Source organism: Myxine glutinosa, chromosome 8 (genome assembly GCF_964187855.1).
Source record: "Myxine glutinosa chromosome 8, kmMyxGlut1.1, whole genome shotgun sequence".
In the NCBI taxonomy this organism is placed as follows: domain Eukaryota; kingdom Metazoa; phylum Chordata; class Myxini; order Myxiniformes; family Myxinidae; genus Myxine; species Myxine glutinosa.
In genome coordinates this window covers 27,057,332-27,074,853 of record NC_136268.1, presented here as the reverse complement: position 1 = coordinate 27,074,853, position 17,522 = coordinate 27,057,332, and the positions used below count along the sequence as shown (strand labels likewise).

The following is a 17,522-nucleotide window of genomic DNA, read 5'->3' as shown; positions in this document are numbered from 1 at the left end:
TTTTTATTATTAATCTTTTTCTTTTTTTTTCATCTAGGCAATATCTCTGGCACCTTTTCAGCCAGATGACCAAGTGATGTGGCTATAAACGATATTTTTGATTTATTGATTAATAAATTAATCGATTAATTATTTATTGATTAATCAATTAATTTTTTCTTTTTTCGATTTATAACTTATTTAATTAATTTTCAAAAAGTTACAGCTTCAGATGAAGCACACTGGTGGTTTAGGTATGCTATTAGCCAATTGATTAAGAAAATATTTTATGATAATTTTTTATTGACTTTAATTATGCAATTAATCAATCAATTATATTGTACACTTCTCCCACCCAACACAGTCTCTGAGCAGCACGGTGGTATTGCTGGGCGCCAGAGGCACCCCGGCAATGCCGCGCTGGAGGATATTTATTTATTTGGCATGGAGCGGTGTACTTTGAATGTATCTGTACTTGTTTTTCTTTATTCTTGAGAAAGGTCAGTGGATGCATAGTTGGTTGTGTTGCTGATTAAAATATTGAGCACTTATTTGTTTTGCTCATTAAAGGTTGAAGAACTCGAGATGAATTTTTTTTCTTTTTTTTTGTTGTATACAGAATCGAGGCTCGTGAAAGAGCAGCATATAAATTATTATTTCTCATGCTTGAGAAACATTTATTTATCACACACATTTATCACACAAGCCACAATATATACAGTGACGTGAAAAAGTAAGTACACCCCATGTAAATTTTTGACTTTTTGTCTCCTGCCGCACCGCGGAGCGAAAGGGGGACTATGGTTTTCCCCTCTGTCCGTGTGTGCGTCCGTCCGTGCGTGTGTACGGGCGTGTGTGCGTGCGTAAGCGAAGGACCGAATTCTAATTTGGTGTGTGGGTGCAACCCACGTCAAAATCCAAGATGGCCGCCACCATATATATGTCTGAACCTTGTGAGCGAAATATCTTGAAAAATAAACGAACTACTAACTTCTAATCTGGTGTGTGGGTGTATCTAGGCATAAGGAAGAACCGCATTGAAAATTGGGTCGCCACGTCAAAATCCAAGATGGCCGCCACCATATATATGTCAACCTTGTGAGCGAAATATCTTGAAAAATAAACGAACTACTAACTTCTAATCTGGTGTGTGGGTGTATCTACACATAAGGAAGAACGCTATTGAAAATTGGGTCGCCACGTCAAAATCCAAGATGGCCGCCGCCATGTATGTCTGAACCTTGTGAGCGGAATATCTTGAAAAATAAGTGAAGTACCAACTTCTAATCTGGTGTGTGGGTGTATCTAGGCATAAGGAAGAACGCTATTGAAAATTGGGTCGCCACGTCAAAATCCAAGGTGGCCGCCACCATATATATGTCTGAACCTTGTGAGCGAAATATCCTGAAAAATAAACGAACTACTAACTTATCATGTGGTGTGTGGGTGTATCTATGCATAAGGGAGAACGCTATTGAAAATTGGGTCGCCACGTCAAAATTCCAAGATGGTCGCCTTGCATCTTCCACTTTGTCCACTCACCACTTCACCGACGGGGGAACTAGGCGTAACGCTTGTTCCACCTTAATTTACAAACATAACCCACAACTTCCAAGTGAAAAACAAATTCTGCAAATTTCAAAAAAAAATATTAAAAATAAAAAACTAGATTATAGATCCAACTATACTATTATCTAGATCCAACTATTATCTTAGTTGGATAAGTGCCCACCCCCCTTATAATAGCAATTGCAAATTAGTTCAGGTGCAACCAATCACATTCAAAATCGCACACCAAGTTAATTGGCATCCACCTGTGTTAAATTGTAGTGATTCTGATTATTTAAAAATGAAATCAGCTGTTCCTATAGGTTTCCTCTGCTGGATAGTGAATTTCACAGCAAATACCACCAAGACCCTGACTAGATCAGGACGTCCCTCCAAACTGGATGACCAAGAAATGAGGGCACTGATCACAGAGGCCACAAAGAGGCCAATGGCAACTCTGAAAGAGCTACAGGCCTTTATGGCAAAGACTTGTCACTCTGTGCATGTGCCAACAATATCCCAAGCACACCACAAATCAGGCATGTACGGTAGGGTGGCAATAAGGAAGCAATTACTCAAAAAAGCCCATCTTGAGTCTTGTTTGAGTTATGCAAAGAATCATTCCGGAGATTCTGAAGCCATGTTGCAAAATGTTTTGTGGTGTGACGAAACCAAGTTGGAACGTTTGACGTTATGTTTGGCACAAACCCAACACAGCACATCATCCAAAGAACACCATCCCTACTGTGAAGCATGGTGGTGGTAGCATCATGTTATGGGAATGTTTGTCATCAGCAGGGATTGTGGCACTTGTCAGGATAGAAGGGAAAATGGATGGAGCAAAATATAGAAAAATCCTAGAGGAAAACCTGCTGGCCTCTGCAAAAAAGCTGAAATTGGGACAGAAGCTTACCTTTCAGCATGAGAACGACCCGTAGCACACAGCCAAAGCTACACTGGAGTGCCTAAGGAACAAAAAGATAAATGTCCGTGAGTGCCCAGTCAGAGCCTCAACCTAAATCTAATCGATAATCTGTGGAATGACTTGAATATTTCTGTCCATCAACACTCCCCATGCAACTTGACTGAGCTTGAACAGTTTTGTACAGAAGAATAGGCAAATATTGCTCAATCAAGGTGTGCAAAGTTGGAAGAGATCTATGCCAACAGACTCGCAGCTGTAATTGCTGTCAAAGGTGCTTCCACCAAGTATTAACTCAGTGGAGTGGACACTTATCCAACCAAGATATTCTAGTTTTATATTTTAATTAATTTTCTGAAATTTGTAGGTTTTGTTACACTGAAAGTGGGTGTAGGTTATGTTTTCACCCCTGGCTGTTTGTCTGTTAGTTTGTCTGTCTGTCAACAGGATATCTCAAAAAATTGTAGACAGATTCGGATGAAACTTGGTGGACATGTTAGGTGTGTGACGAGGAAGAATCGGTTCGATTTTGGTGAAGATCCGAATGAGAAATTCTTAATTTTTCAGTGATTATTTACCATTGAGAGATGGGGCCAAAAATGATAACAGACGATAAAAACGCATGATATTTCAAAACGTTTTGGAAGAGTTATGACAAAAGTAGGTGGACGAGTTGGTTATGTGACGAGACCAAGGTGATTCGATTTGTTTTGTGGTCTGATGGTCCAGATCGATTTGTTTTGTAGTCTGACGGTCCGGATTTCTGACGGAAAGTCCGGATCGAGATCAGTGGGATACAAAACCTAAACTGTTCAGCCTGGCGTAGGTATGCGCTCCACCGAGTGCCGTTCTAGTTAACATTGCATTTCAGAACATTTTAATAATGTTTTCACCTTCACTTTACAATTTCATATTTTTATAAGGAATCTGCTGTGATGTTGAGTTGAATCACCAGCCAATTGGTCAATTATGGTAAATCAAAATGATGCATGGGATTTGAACCTGGGATTCCAGCATCACGAGTTCAGTGCCCAGGTGGGAATGACAAACAGCACAAGTAGTTACAGTGAACGTTACAGTGAACGCACATTTTAAAGAGATCATGATGCAGTGTTGTGTTCACTTATTTTTGTTTTGTTGTAATTCATCAAATATTGTATACGTTTAAACAAATTCTCTTACCTCCCTCCCCTTCCCAGCCCCACCTCAGTTAGGCAGCCCAGCGAACATGTGGTCTCGACCTACACAGGCTATTTCTGGTAAGTTGTGACTGTGAGAGGTAATGATGCATTTGCTGAGGCTATGTCACTGTTTTTTGAGCTCGCAAAGTCGAGGTGTTCATTTTGGCTTCGTTGAGACAAGCGTCTGTCTGGGTTTGTACAGAACCTGAAATTCCTTGCTAAGTATGGAATCTTTCATTTTAATGCAAGGCTGAGGCAAGGCATTTTAATTTTAATGCAAAGCATGGGTTATTTGCTTTTGCTACTTTTGGGGTAAAAAGCCTGGGAATGGGTTTTTAAAATGAAAACACCTGGAAATGGTATGGAAACTGGGAATTAGAACCTGTCGTTAAGTTTTCCATTTTTCAAATTGATGTGTGCCTTCATTGATGGTTTGGTTATCAGACTGACGATACGAGTTTAACTTGCTCCATTGCTAATAGCAGAAAATTCATTCAATTGGGAGGGATTTCTGGCACACAATGAAACTACTCACATGACGAGGCCTTTGTCTGAGGCTCGTTCTTCTATGGACTGAAACCCTCGCTTTGCATCTTTATCCCTTGGAATATTTGGAATCAAAAGCCCTCATAGTTTTTGGAATCTCCCGCAATGAGGGAGCAGCACAAGGTCTGTTGCTGTCGCATTGCAGACAGGTCTGTGCCCTCATTTGTTTTCTTTTTTTTACCACCACTGATCTGGTCTAGCTCTGTCTCCCTACTCTCTCAGCTCCTACAGGATGCATGCATTCTTCCCTTGCTCCTGTTTAAACTTCCCAGAATCCAGATTACTGCATACCGACACTCTTATTAGTCCTCTTTTGGAATGTTAGTGAAACCTTTCCATGGCTGTTCTATTCCACTCTTCCCTCCAGTGCTTCAAGCAAATGATGCACCACCATATCAAGCCACCCCCAATCTCTACTTATAATATTTTCTATCCTCACTAACCCGACTTAATCCAACCGTCCACCCCTTTTCTCTTTCCTCTTTTCCTGTTTATTCATTCCTTTGCTTGTTGTGTCCAACTTTGACACTGCCCTCCTCTCAGTATGTTGCCTTTTTGACCTATGTCACCTTTCTCTTCATTGAACCGAGATTTTGTATCCAAAATAACAATCAAAACAAGAATAGCACTCAGCAGAGTGCATACCTCTGCCAGCCAGGCTGAATAGTTGAGCTTTTTTTTTTTTATCTCACTGATAGGCCGGATCTGGATCCGGACCTGAACCAAAATCGAATCTACTTGTTCTTGTCACCTACTCAAATTATCCACCTAATTTTGTCACAACTCTGACACAACTTCTTGAGATGTCATGCTATATATCGTTTTTGGACCCATCTCTCAATGGTGAAGAATTACTTTGAATGTTAAAACATTCTCACATTCAGATCTTCACCAAAATAGAATCGATTCGTCCGCGTTACACACCCAACCTGCCACGAGGTTTTGTCTGAATCCATCCTTAACTTTTTGAGATATTGTGCTAAATATCGGTTTTAGCCTTTCACTCAATGGTGAAGAATCACTTTTAAAATTATAGTATCCAGATCCAAATCCTCACCAAAATCTAATCAATCAATTTGTCCTTGTCACACACCCAACCTGTCCACTAAATTTAGTCCTAATCCGTCCACAGCTTTTTGCTATATTCTGCACACAAACAAAAACAAACAGACAAACAAACAAACAATAAAGACGTGGTGCATTGCACGATACTTGTGATATCCCGAAAACAAGTTGTTGACCTTTGGCCTATGTTGACCTCAACAATAAATGGTGGTTTAATCCAGTAATTTGATATGCAAATCCTCTTCAAATTTCATGTCAATGAAAATTGAGGATTTTAGAAATTTGACAAAGTTGTTGATGTTTAGCCGATGTTGATCTTTTGACCTCAAAATCAATAGGCTTCTTCCTTTTGACCAACTTTACCATTTGGTGAAGTTTCTTGAAGATCGGCTTAAAATTGTGACTTGTAGGCGATTGAAATACAGACAGACAAACAAATAAGAAAGGCGTCGTGTAGAGCAGGATACTTGCAAAATCCACTCCTTCCTCCAAAAAAGTTGCCATAGATGCATAAAATTATCCATTTCATTAAGATAAAAATTAACGATCTTAATCAAAGCTCAGGTCACTCGGATGAAATCCTTCATTATCTTAAACATCTCCATCATATCCCCTCTTAACCACCTCCTTTCTAATGTATAAAGCCCTGTCTCCTTCAGCTGCTTCTCATAGCTGGGTCTAGCTCGGCCCGGAATCAATCTTGTAGCCCTGCACTGAACCCTCTCTCTGACAGCTTTGTCCTTCCTGAGCTACGGTGACCAAAATTGCAAATTCGTTTATTCGTTGTTCTTATTTGTTCGTTCAATCGTTCAATCCCTGGTGTTGGGCTAGCGGCTAGGGTGCCAGCTTAGGATCCGAGGATCCTGGGTTCGAATCCCGGTCGATCGCTGAATTAACGCCAGGGGGGTTGACTCAGCCTGTCATCCTTCCGAGGTCGGCTAATTGAGTACCAGTTCACTGGTAATTCCCTGTTTGTTGTAAAAAGGCGACAAAAAGGGTTGGCGGCAGGAAGGGCATCCGGCCGTAAAACATTGCTTCAAAAAGGGGACCAAAAAACAACAACAACCACGGTCCCCGAAAAAGGCCAACCCCCGCTTGCGGGGAAAAATGGCCTCTAAAGGTGTTTTTTTTTTTGTTTGTTTTTTTGTTTGTTCGTTCTTCGACCACGTTGTTCGTGATCACGTGATCACGTTGTTAAAAATGTTTAAACTTTCCCCTGAAGAACTGTATTCTGTCGTATATTATAACACCTTTTTCTTCTTCCTCTATAAAAGGATGCTTTCGACTTACTCACCAAATCTATTCATTCCAAAAAAAAATTCCATCTCTTACAGTGCCTCTTTCATACATTCCCTAAACTCTCCAGCACTCCACCCCTCCTTCAGCATCCTCAAACGTATTTTTGACTCGAAGGTCTCAAGAAACTATTTTTGCAATAAATGTTCGTTTCCCATTAATCGTACACTTTTCAAAATCCAATGTCACCCCTCCCCTCCAAATCTTCCCCATCACCCCATCCCTCCAAAACTTCCCCATCACCCATTCCCTCCAAAACTTCCCCATCACCCCTCCCCTCCAAATCTTCCCCATCCCCCCTCCCCTCCAAAACTTCCCCCTTGTCCCTCCCCTCCAAATCTTCCCCATCCCCCCTTCCCTCCAAAACCTCCCCATCACCCCTCCCCTCCAAACTTCCCCATCACCCCTCCCCTCCAAATCTACCCCCTTGCCCCTCCCCTCCAAATCTTCCCCATCACCCATCTCTTTCAAATCTTCCCCCTTGCCCCTCCCCTCCAAATCTTCCCCATCACCCATCCCTTTCAAATCTCCCCCTTTCCCCTTCCCTCCTAAACTCCCCCCACACCCCTCCCCTCCGAGACTCTCCCTCGCTCCTCCCCTCTTAGACTCCCCTCTCACCCCTCCTCCTCAAAGCGTCCTCCCCGCATCTTCCCCCTTCCAACTTTCACCTTCATCTCCCCCCAACCTTCTGCCTCGCTCTTCCCCCTCCTCAAATAACACCTCACTGTGCCTCACCCAATCACCATCAAACCTTTTGTCTGCCCCATTCTTCCCTTTCTCCAAGCTATCCTGAAATCTCTGACACACCTTCAACAGCTCTCCCTACCTCTTCCTCCTCTTCCACATCTTACCCTACCCCTCCCCCCCCCCCCCCCCTGTTCTGTATCCGATGCTCCCCCTTCCTCTTCATTAACAGTATGGACCTCAAACATCCAGGGCCTTCGCTCAAATTTGACTGATCTCTCCATACAGGTTGCTTCTGACAAACCAGACGTGATCTGCTTAACAGAAACTTTCCTCCTTCATGATGTCTCTGATTCCTTGGTATCTCTCCCAGATTACTCCCTCCTCCGGTATGATAGACCCGAGCCTCGTTCTGGAGGTGGGGTTGCTATCTTTATAAAAAAAACTCTCTTCTTCACTCGCCCTGCACTGCCCTTTCTCCACCTCACCCCCAGGAATACCTTTGGCTGCGGCTTCCCCTTCGCTCCCACCTTTTGTTCATATGTGTGTTGTACCGTCCACCAAACAGTGATGACTCCATCTACATCTCGCTGTCTGATAATATGGACCAACTTCTATCTACCCATCCCAACTCTCTCTTCCTCATATGTGGTGATTTCAATTGTCACCATGACAGTTGGCTGGGTGTGGTCTCTTCCTCATACTCTCTCACCAGCCATGGCTCTTCAGCAAAGGACTTCTGCGACTCACTGGGACTGACACAATCTGTCAATTTCCCGACCCGGATCTCAGTCAACGGAGCATCTTCTTTTCTGGACTTGGTTATGACTAACTTCCCTGAAAATGTCTGCTGCTCTTCTTCTGCTCCAATCGGCTGATCTGATCATGTGCTTGTTAAAGTGGACATCTCTCTGACCATTCTCAGAGAGCCTCCTCAGCACCGACGAGTCTGGCATTTCACTCAGGCCAACTGGCACGGTCTTCAAGCAGCCATCAATCATCTGGACTGGTCTCCCATCTCTACCGCCTCTGACATCAACTCATCCTGGGAATTCTTCCAAAGTAAATTGCTCTCGCTCATGCACAGATTTATCCCATCTCGTCTTCAGTTGTCATACTCTTCCTCCCGTCCATGGTACACGGAATCTTGTGGTGAGGCTGTTGCCCAGAAACGACTTGCTTTCGTCTTCCGGAAAGAAAATTCAACGGAAGGAAATCTCATTTCCTTTCACAAAGCCCGAAACAAGTGTGTCCACCCTCAGGAGAGCCAGGAAACAATATCTCTCCGTTCTCAAGACCGAACTCTCTTATCTGTCTCCCTCTTCCAAATCCTGGTGGCGTCTGGTCAAATCTGTTTCTGGTGTTTGTTTCCCCTCCATCCCCTCCCTCACCTCAAACGGCTACACGGCTGACTCCGCACGTGAAAAAGCTGAATGCCTCAACTCTGTGTTTGCCTCTAAATCTTGTGTCCCAAACCCATCCGTCTCTGTACCCACCGTACCCAGTTGTACCCAGCTGCTCCTGGACTCTGTGTCCTTTCCTCCTGACAAGGTGGAAATGTTTCTGTCAACCCTCGACGCTCTGATTCTGCAACTGGACCTGACGGCATCAGCCCACGGGTCCTAAAATCCTGTTCTTCCGCTCTTTCACTCCCTCTCTCTGTTCTCTTCACACTCTCTTTTGCTCAAGGTCATCTTCCATCTGCTTGGAAATCGGCCAACATCACCGCTTTGCATAAAAAAGGTGCAAAAACAGATCCTAGCAACTACAGACCAATCAGCCTTCTCCCAATTATCAGCAAAGTCATGGAATCCATCATTGCTTCAGACATGAAATCTTTCCTCTTCTCCAATGGCTTGATCTCTGATCATCAATTTGGTTTCAGACCTGGTCACTCTACTCTGGACATGCTGCTTCTGCTTTCTCAACAATGGATGGAGGTCCTCAATGCCAAACAGGAAATTAGAACTGTCTCCCTTGACATATCACATGCCTTCGATACGGTCTGGCACCCCGCTCTGCTCACCAAACTCTCCTCCTTTGGTATCCATGGAAATCTCCACGCATGGCTTGCTGACTTCCTCTCTAGTCGTAGTCAACGTGTGGCCCTGCATGGGTTTCTCTCATCTCCTCTTCCTGTTCAGGCTGGAGTTCCCCAAGGCAGTGTTCTGGGCCCTGTGCTTTTTCTGGTCTTCATCAATGATCTCTCTGACTCTCTTGAAAATCCTCTCTATCTCTTTGCTGATGACTCTAGTCTCTGTCGCTCCATTCCTCATCCCTCAGATCGGCAGTCTGCAACCTCCTCACTCTCTGCAGACCTGGACAAAATCACAGACTGGGCAAACAAGTGGAACATGTCCTTCAATCCTGACAAATCTTACACTCTTACGATGTCTCTCCGAAAAGACCGACTGGACAACCCTCCTATCCACTTTCTGAATAATCCTCTCCAAGAAGTTCTGTCACTCAAGCTTTTGGGTCTCACTATCTGCCATGATCTTTCCTGGGAAAACCACATTTCAAATCTGGCCTCCAAAGCCAGTCGCCGACTGGGCATCCTCCGTCGTGCGAAGTCCTTCCTTGGCACACCTGAGCTCCTCACCACATACAAGGCTTTCATCCACAGCTCAATGGAATACTGCTCTCCCCTCTGGGCTGGTGCTCCTGCCTCACACCTAGCTCGTCTTCACGCTGTTGAAACCAAAGCGTTCAGAATCATTGGAATCTCCCGCGATGAAGCTAACTCCAAGGGCCTTTCACTCACTCACCGCAGGCAGGTTGGTGGTCTTTCCGTCTTCTACCGACTCCTCTCGGGCCTTGCCCCCCCCCCCCCCATCTCTCTCTGGGCTCTGTCCCCCAAATATTCCTCCAGGTCGCACAAGATCTGCCTACAACCCTCTTATGGTTAAACTGCCAAAATCAAGACTCTCTGCTCACCTTCACTCCTTCATTCCTCTTTTCTCCCGCCTCTGGAACAAACTCCCTCACTCTCTTCAATCCCACTCCACCCTCCAGGTCTTTAAAACAGCTGTTCACCACCATCTCTTATCTTCCCCCATCCAAAACCTTGATCTTTTCTACCCCCGCTAATTTCACCCCAAATACACTCTTTTGAAATACCAACTGCTGTCCTGGAAGTCCTTGGTGTGTTTGCGTTTTATACTTCTCCCACCCCCACCCCCCCCCCCCCCCCTTCCCACGCCTCCTCCCCCCAAGCCCTCTCCCTCCCACACATCTCCCTGCTCTCAAATGTTATGTTTGTGTGCTTCCCCATCTCTCCCCATCTTGTCTTCCGCTCCCTCTTTTTATATATCTTGTTTGTCTGGCTGATTTGTTTGTGAAGTAAATGTTAGCTCTTTCACGAGCCTCGATTCAGTATACAAAAAAAAAAACAAAAAAAAAAAAACACAATATCCTAAATTCCTCTGCAGTGTTCAAACCACCTCACTAGATTGTCTGGCATTGTGCCGTCTGCTTACTCCCCATATCTTTTACGACCCCCAGGTCCTTCTCCTGTGTGACACACTCCAAGATTGCCCCTAGTATCATGCAATCTCTATTTTCATCATTCTTACCCATCCCCAGCACCTTACATTTGTTTAGGTTAAATTGCATCTGCCAATCTTTTGCCCAATCTACGCAAGTATCAATACTTTCCTGAATCTGATAACTACCCCCTCCCCTCGTTTATCTACCTGACGTCCAAGAGTTTTGTTTGTTTATTTATTTACAGTATTTATTTATTTATTTACATTATTTACTTCTTTATTTACAGCATTTGCTTTCTTCTCAGGTTCTGGTAATCAGTTGCAACAAACCCAGCTGCAACCGCAAGCATCCACCACGAAGGCTTTGCCCCCTGCACAGACGAGTGTAATGCTACCCAGCCAACCGGGCAGCTCCACCTACCCTACCCCTTCACAGGTTTGTACATCTATTGGTGATGTCTGCAGGGGCTCACAGGGCTATTATCCTATCACCGTGAATGGTGGATTATATCTGTAGATAAGGGGTAAAACTTGTGTTATTAGCTTTCCCTTTTCATCTTGTATGTGCACATTACTGCTTTGGCCACACCACTGTGTGTTTAGGCATCCAGCCTAAGTGGTGCTATCACTGCTGCTGAGGAAGCAATGAAGATTGCAGCTCTTCAAAAGACAAGGAACCTCACAACCAACCAAAGTCAGTCAGACTCCTTAGCACTGTGCAAAAAACCAGGAAGTTGTAACCCCTTGACAAATGGATTTTGTTTTGCACGTGCTATTGAAACGCGATGCAAAGACACTCGATCGAGTGGTCCTCTACTTTTATTTGTTTCGATATTTATGTTACTTGCACGTGATCATAATACCCTCTTCCTATTGATCGCATCTAGATGAACTCTTCTTGTACTAACACAATCATTTTTTCAACTTTAATTGCACTGATATGGATTGTCTCGGCAATCCTTCATTGTGCTCACCTGACTGATTATCCACACGTACCTTTCAGCGATGTCTGCTGGATCGCAATCTACACCACCACCTGCATCCGTTCCTGCCGCTGCATTGAGCGTCCTGGGGCCGACCTTCTCACCCTCCACTGGTCACTCGGTCCCAGCTTCCCAGGCTAATAGTGTAGCCATTTCTGGAAAAATGCCTCTGGGTGCTGGGATGCAACCTGGCTTGGTCTCCATTTCCCAGGTCTATCAAAATATAAGATGCTTCCTCTCTTCTCTGTTGGAGTAATAAGTTGCTGTGGATTTCCACCTGCTCTGTAGGTTTGAGGGGATTTCTGAGATTCACATAAATCTGGTGTTTAATTTTGTTTGGGAGGCATTCTTTCTGTCTCTTGGAGATAGATTATGCCAAATGTCTCTGCCAAAGATTTGTGACGTACACAAAACGTAGGTCTCGTCTTTCCTAGATTATTGCTGATTGGATGAAAGAAAATTTTGCTTTTTAATGAACACTTTTGCACTCTGTCCTCCCAAACTCTGCCCTCCACCAAACTCTGCCCTCCACCAAACTCCACCCTCCCCCAAACTCCACCCTCCCCAAAACTCCACCCTCCACCAAACTCCACCCTCTACCAAACTCCACCCTCCCCAAAACTCCACCCTCCCCCAAACTCTGCCCTCCCCCAAACTCTGCCCTCCCCCAAACTCTGCCTTCCCCCAAACTCTGCTTTCCCCCAAACTCTGCTTTCCCCCAAACTCTGCTTTCCCCCAAACTCTGCTTTCCCCCAAACTCTGTCCTCCCCAAAACTCTGTCCTCCCCAAAACTCTGTCCTCCCCCAAACTCTGTCCTCCCCCAAACTCTGTCCTCCCCCAAACTCTGTCCTCCCCCAAACTCTGTCCTCCCCCAAACTCTGTCCTCACCCAAACTCTGTCCTCCCCCAAACTCTGTCCTCCCCCAAACTCTGTCCTCCCCCAAACTCTGTCCTCACCCAAACTCTGTCCTCCCCCAAACTCTGTCCTCCCCCAAACTCTGTCCTCCCCCAAACTCTGTCCTCCCCCAAACTCTGTCCTCCCCCAAACTCTGTCCTCCCCCAAACTCTATCCTTCCCCAAACTCTATCCTTCCCCAAACTCTATCCTGCCCCAAACTCTATCCTCCCCCAAACTCTGTCCTCCCCCAAACTCTGTCCTCCCCCAAACTCTGTCCTCACCCAAACTCTGTCCTCCCCCAAACTCTGTCCTCCCCCAAACTCTGTCCTCCCCCAAACTCTGTCCTCCCCCAAACTCTGTCCTCCCCCAAACTCTGTCCTCCCCCAAACTCTGTCCTCCCCCAAACTCTGTCCTCCCCCAAACTCTGTCCTCCCCCAAACTCTATCCTTCCCCAAACTCTATCCTTCCCCAAACTCTATCCTTCCCCAAACTCTGTCCTCCCCCAAACTGTATCCTCCCCCAAACTCTGTCCTCCCCCAAAATCTGCCTTCCCCCAAAATCTGCCTTCCCCCAAACTCTGCCTTCCCCCAAACTCTGCCTTCCCCCAAACTCTGCCTTCCCCCAAATCTGCCTTCCCCCAAATCTGCCTTCCCCCAAATCTGCCTTCCCCCAAACTCTGCCTTCCCCCAAACTCTGCCTTCCCCCAAACTCGCAACCACTCTGCACTCTCTCATCCCCCGACTCTCTTCCCCTCCCCCCCTCACTCTTTGCCACCCCCTCTCACTCTCCTACCCCTCACACTCTCCAACACCTCACATTCTTCTACCCCCTCGTGCTCTCCTACCCCCTCGTTCTCTTTGACCCCCATTGTACTCTGGTCTGCTATCCTCCCTCCTCGCACTCTCCTACCTTACCCCCACCCCCCCTCACACTCTCCTACCCTCTCCCCCTCGCACTGTCCTACCTTACTCCCACCCCTCACACTCTTATACCCTCTCCCTTCGCACTCTCCTACAGACAGCTGGTCACCTCTACCACATCCTTGAGTATGTCTAGGGTAGTGGTGAACAGCTGTCTAAAATCCCTGGAGGGAAGAATGGGACTGAACAGACTGGGAAAGTAGGTTACAGAGATGAGAGAAAAGGGGAGCGAAGAAGTGGAAGTGAGCAGTGACTTTGGATTTTGGGAGTTTAACAGGGTGAGGATTACTGGTAGACCGTGTGCACCCTGCAGAAACCTGGGAGGGATGCAGGCAAGGGAGGGCAGCGGGTGCAAGACCATAAAGGAGGCGGTAGAATACAGAGACCACGAACCTGTCTGCGATGCGAAAGTAACAGGCCAAGACACTCAGCTTGTTCACGGGAGATCCCAATGATTTTCAGGGCTTTGCTTTCCATGGAATCAAGAAGGGCAAAGTGTGAGGCAGGGGTGCCAGCTCAAAGGGGAGAGTAGTACTCCATCAATCTGTGAATCAAGACCTTGTAGTTTGTCATAAAGCCATCCCTTTACCTTTGACCCTCCAGTTGTGCTGATCTTAAAGTGGTGATGCAGAATGTGTTTACCATGATTTTTGTTCTCGTTAGCCCGTCCCGTTAGCTCGTGAGCTCGTGTTTCTCGTTAGCCAAAGTTTTATTGCGAGAGTATGGAGAAGACTAATTAATAGTTTGGTCAAAAGGTCAAAGGTCAAGGTTGCATAGTGTAATCAATTTTCATCCATTTGACCTGAAAATTTTAGAATTTGTTTATTGGGTCACTGAATTGATTCATCAATGAAAAGTTAGGAGCCGATTGTTTTTTTGTTTTTTTTTGTTTTTTTTTTAGATCAAAAGGTGAAAGGTCAGGGTTGCATAAAAAAGCAATGTTGGTTATATCAATATGTCAGTGGCCCAATTAATCGAGTATAGCCTGTGTTCTGCCAAGAAGCTCAAGAAGTCAAGGTCACAAAATCGTCAATTTCCATCTGATTGACTTCATTTGAGCAGGGTTTGCATATTTGGTTACTGGAGCCTATTGCTTTTGTGGTCAACAGGTCAAGGCCACCGAAAATCGTCAATCTCTTTATTTTAATTTTTTTATGCCTATGCCGACTAAGTCGTTGGAAGCATTATGTTTTCGGGTTGTCCGTCCGTCCGTGATAGGTTTTTGTTACCGTGATAACTTGAGAACAGCTAAAAGCATGGTATGTATAATCATGTGAAGATGAACTGATTCGATTTTGGGGTCATGAGGTCAAAGGTCAGAGGTCATGTTAGGTAAACTCCTGTTACCGCGATAACTTGTGGGAGCAGTGATTGGATTTTGACCAAAGTTGGTACAAGTATGTATTTTGATGCGAAGATGAACTTATGTTTTGGGTCAAGAGGTCAAAGGTCAGAATCCCCTAATTAGTTTTCGTTACCGTGATAACTTAAGAACGGCCGAAGGGAACTAAGTCCAACTTGGAACAAGTATCTATCGTGATGCAATGTTGACCTGATTAGATCATAGGGTCAAGGTCAGAGGTCCCGTTTGGTAAAAATTCTGTTACTGCGCTAACTTGTGAACCAGTGATGGGATTTTGACCAAACTTGGTATAAGTATATATTATGATGAAAAGATGAACTGATTAGATTTCTGCATCAAAGGTCAAAGGTCATGTCAGTTAAAAATGTGATACCTGAGAACAGTTGAATGTTTTTAAATCGAACTTGGTACAAGTATGTATGATGATGTAATAATGTGGGCAAGGCATATCGGTTGACGCCGCAATATCGAAGTGTCGTTCTAATTTTTAGCTGTTTTCATCATGTTTATATTGAAGAAGAAGTCTGAATGCAAAGCGGATGTGGACGTGCTTTGCATTTTCAGATGCTTTCTAGTTTTTTAATTGTGATCTGATCACACATGTACCGGTGCTTGCTGTACTGCTATTACCTTACAGTCACCTGGGGTGGTGCAGCCCGGGCAAGCACCCGCGGGTCCCAACAAGGTCCCAGTGTGGTCGGGTTCTCTCGAGTGGCAGGAGGTGAGATATGTAACTCGATATTATGATTCGGCACACTTGATTCTCACTTCTTGAAGCCACCATATTTTCTCCAAACCCACATATGAAAGTTCTCCAGAAATCGAATCAAAAAGCCAAGAATACTGGCTGCATATATAACATGTTGGATACCTGATCAAGGTTGTTTTACAATACGAAATGTTTTCTTCATGCATTAAATGCTGGCTTCAACAGAGGCAACTGTAGTGAGCATGTGGTGCAGCTTTGTAGTGTTTGACGGTTGCTCTGTCCCGGTTCCTTGTGTTGTAGAAACCCAAACCATTGTCGATGGATGCGAACGCTAAGCTGACTCGGTCTCTCGCCTGCCACGTGTTTGTCAACCACGGGGAAACTCTGTACGTGTTTATGCAACACGGGCAGATGGCATTTTCACAGGCGTGGGTGGAGGGAGATGGTGATAGTGGTGATGGTTTGGGAGGGGAGGTGTGTGGGTATTGGGGTTTGTACCAGCTTTAGACCAAATACACTCCACATTTTTACCATAAGATGTACGTTTTGAATGATGGCTGCAGAGTACATGTCCTGTGTGGCTGTAACTATAATTGTGTGACCATGAGCAAGACTTCCTTCTGATTATAAATGTCTTGATTGTAACATCTAATCACTTGGGGATTCTCCACATAAAGTCACGGCTCATTGAAGAGTTGGAACACAGTATAGAATACAGTGGAGGGTGGGAAATGCACGAACAGCAGAGTAGAGGACACCTTGGAGAAGAATGAGGGCAAGAGGTGTAATAGGAGAATGTGGGTTCTGAAGCGCACTAAAATTTAACATTGAAGTCAATGGAGAAAATTAAGGTTAATTATTGACTCACTGGTTTTTCAATGAGATTTTATCCTCCAATTCATTTCCATCCTCAAGATTTGAAGATGTTCAACAAATATACGCTGACGCTCATTCTCACTCACTACGTTTGTTTGCTGTTAGTCAGCGCATTCAAGACACCGCATTCTCCTACTACTTGTGGTGGAAGGGAAAATTGGGGGAAGGGGAAATTAGGGAAGGGGACTGCATTTGATTATACTCACGAAGTGGACCAATGAATATTTGTTTATGTTTTATTTTAGGCAATCATTTAATTTTCTTATAACACTCATCACCATCAAGTATATTAACGAACAATATGTTGGAACTTGGTTCTTGGTACAAGTATCTTTGTTGAGCTGAGATGAAATGATAGACCTCTCTTAATGTCCTTGTTTAAGCACCTCCTGAGCCACATGTCATAAATTATTTTCCCATTGATTTCTTCGCAACCATCAAAATTTTCTGTCCATTCAAGGATGTTGACTCCTCTGGGAGGAGCCTCTAACTTATTTGTACTTAAATTTATTCGCTTATTTGTTTTATTTGCCTTTCTTTTGGTTATTTTTTCAATAAGACCTATTTGATATTTTTCACATTTGTTATACTTTTCATTTAAATAGCAAGGCTGCGTTTTTCTCCACTCTTTGGTTTGGTTATTCCTTGTTTCTATCATTTATATATCAGTAAAAAAGGCGGTGGTAGCCCGATAAACCACCCCCCTCCCCTGTTTTTAATCTTATCACTTATGTTTATCTTAATATGTTTTAACACATGTTTATTTTAACACTTACACTTATATTATTGCTTAACAATTATACTAATCTTATTGCTTAACACTTATATCCATAAGGGATGCTATCAATTCCATTATCTAAAATAAACCTCTTATCATCAAAAGCCCCGAATGCCTTTTTATTTATCTCCTCCATATATAATTGATGTTTATAACTTCTTATTGGATTCATCCTTCTGTACTCTTCCCTTCTCAACATCAAACAATCATAATAATGCTAAAAATTGATAGTCACTTGAATTACATTCTTCTTTATTCCCTTCAACTTTCTATCACTCTTTTTAACAT

General features: G+C 44.2%; 1 protein-coding gene across 2 annotated transcripts in view; it reads left to right on the top strand.

The window, feature by feature from the left end:
- MED25 (mediator complex subunit 25) overlaps nucleotides 1-17,522 on the top strand; it is an 84,911-nt gene that overhangs the window by 38,297 nt on the left and 29,092 nt on the right. For both annotated transcript variants that reach the window (XM_068124162.2, XM_068124163.2), the window contains exons 8-13: nucleotides 3,649-3,708; nucleotides 11,015-11,145; nucleotides 11,313-11,403; nucleotides 11,713-11,903; nucleotides 15,509-15,592; nucleotides 15,881-15,966. In XM_068124162.2, coding sequence (XP_067980263.1) covers nucleotides 3,649-3,708; nucleotides 11,015-11,145; nucleotides 11,313-11,403; nucleotides 11,713-11,903; nucleotides 15,509-15,592; nucleotides 15,881-15,966 — 643 coding nt within the window. The remainder of the gene's footprint in view (nucleotides 1-3,648; nucleotides 3,709-11,014; nucleotides 11,146-11,312; nucleotides 11,404-11,712; nucleotides 11,904-15,508; nucleotides 15,593-15,880; nucleotides 15,967-17,522) is intronic.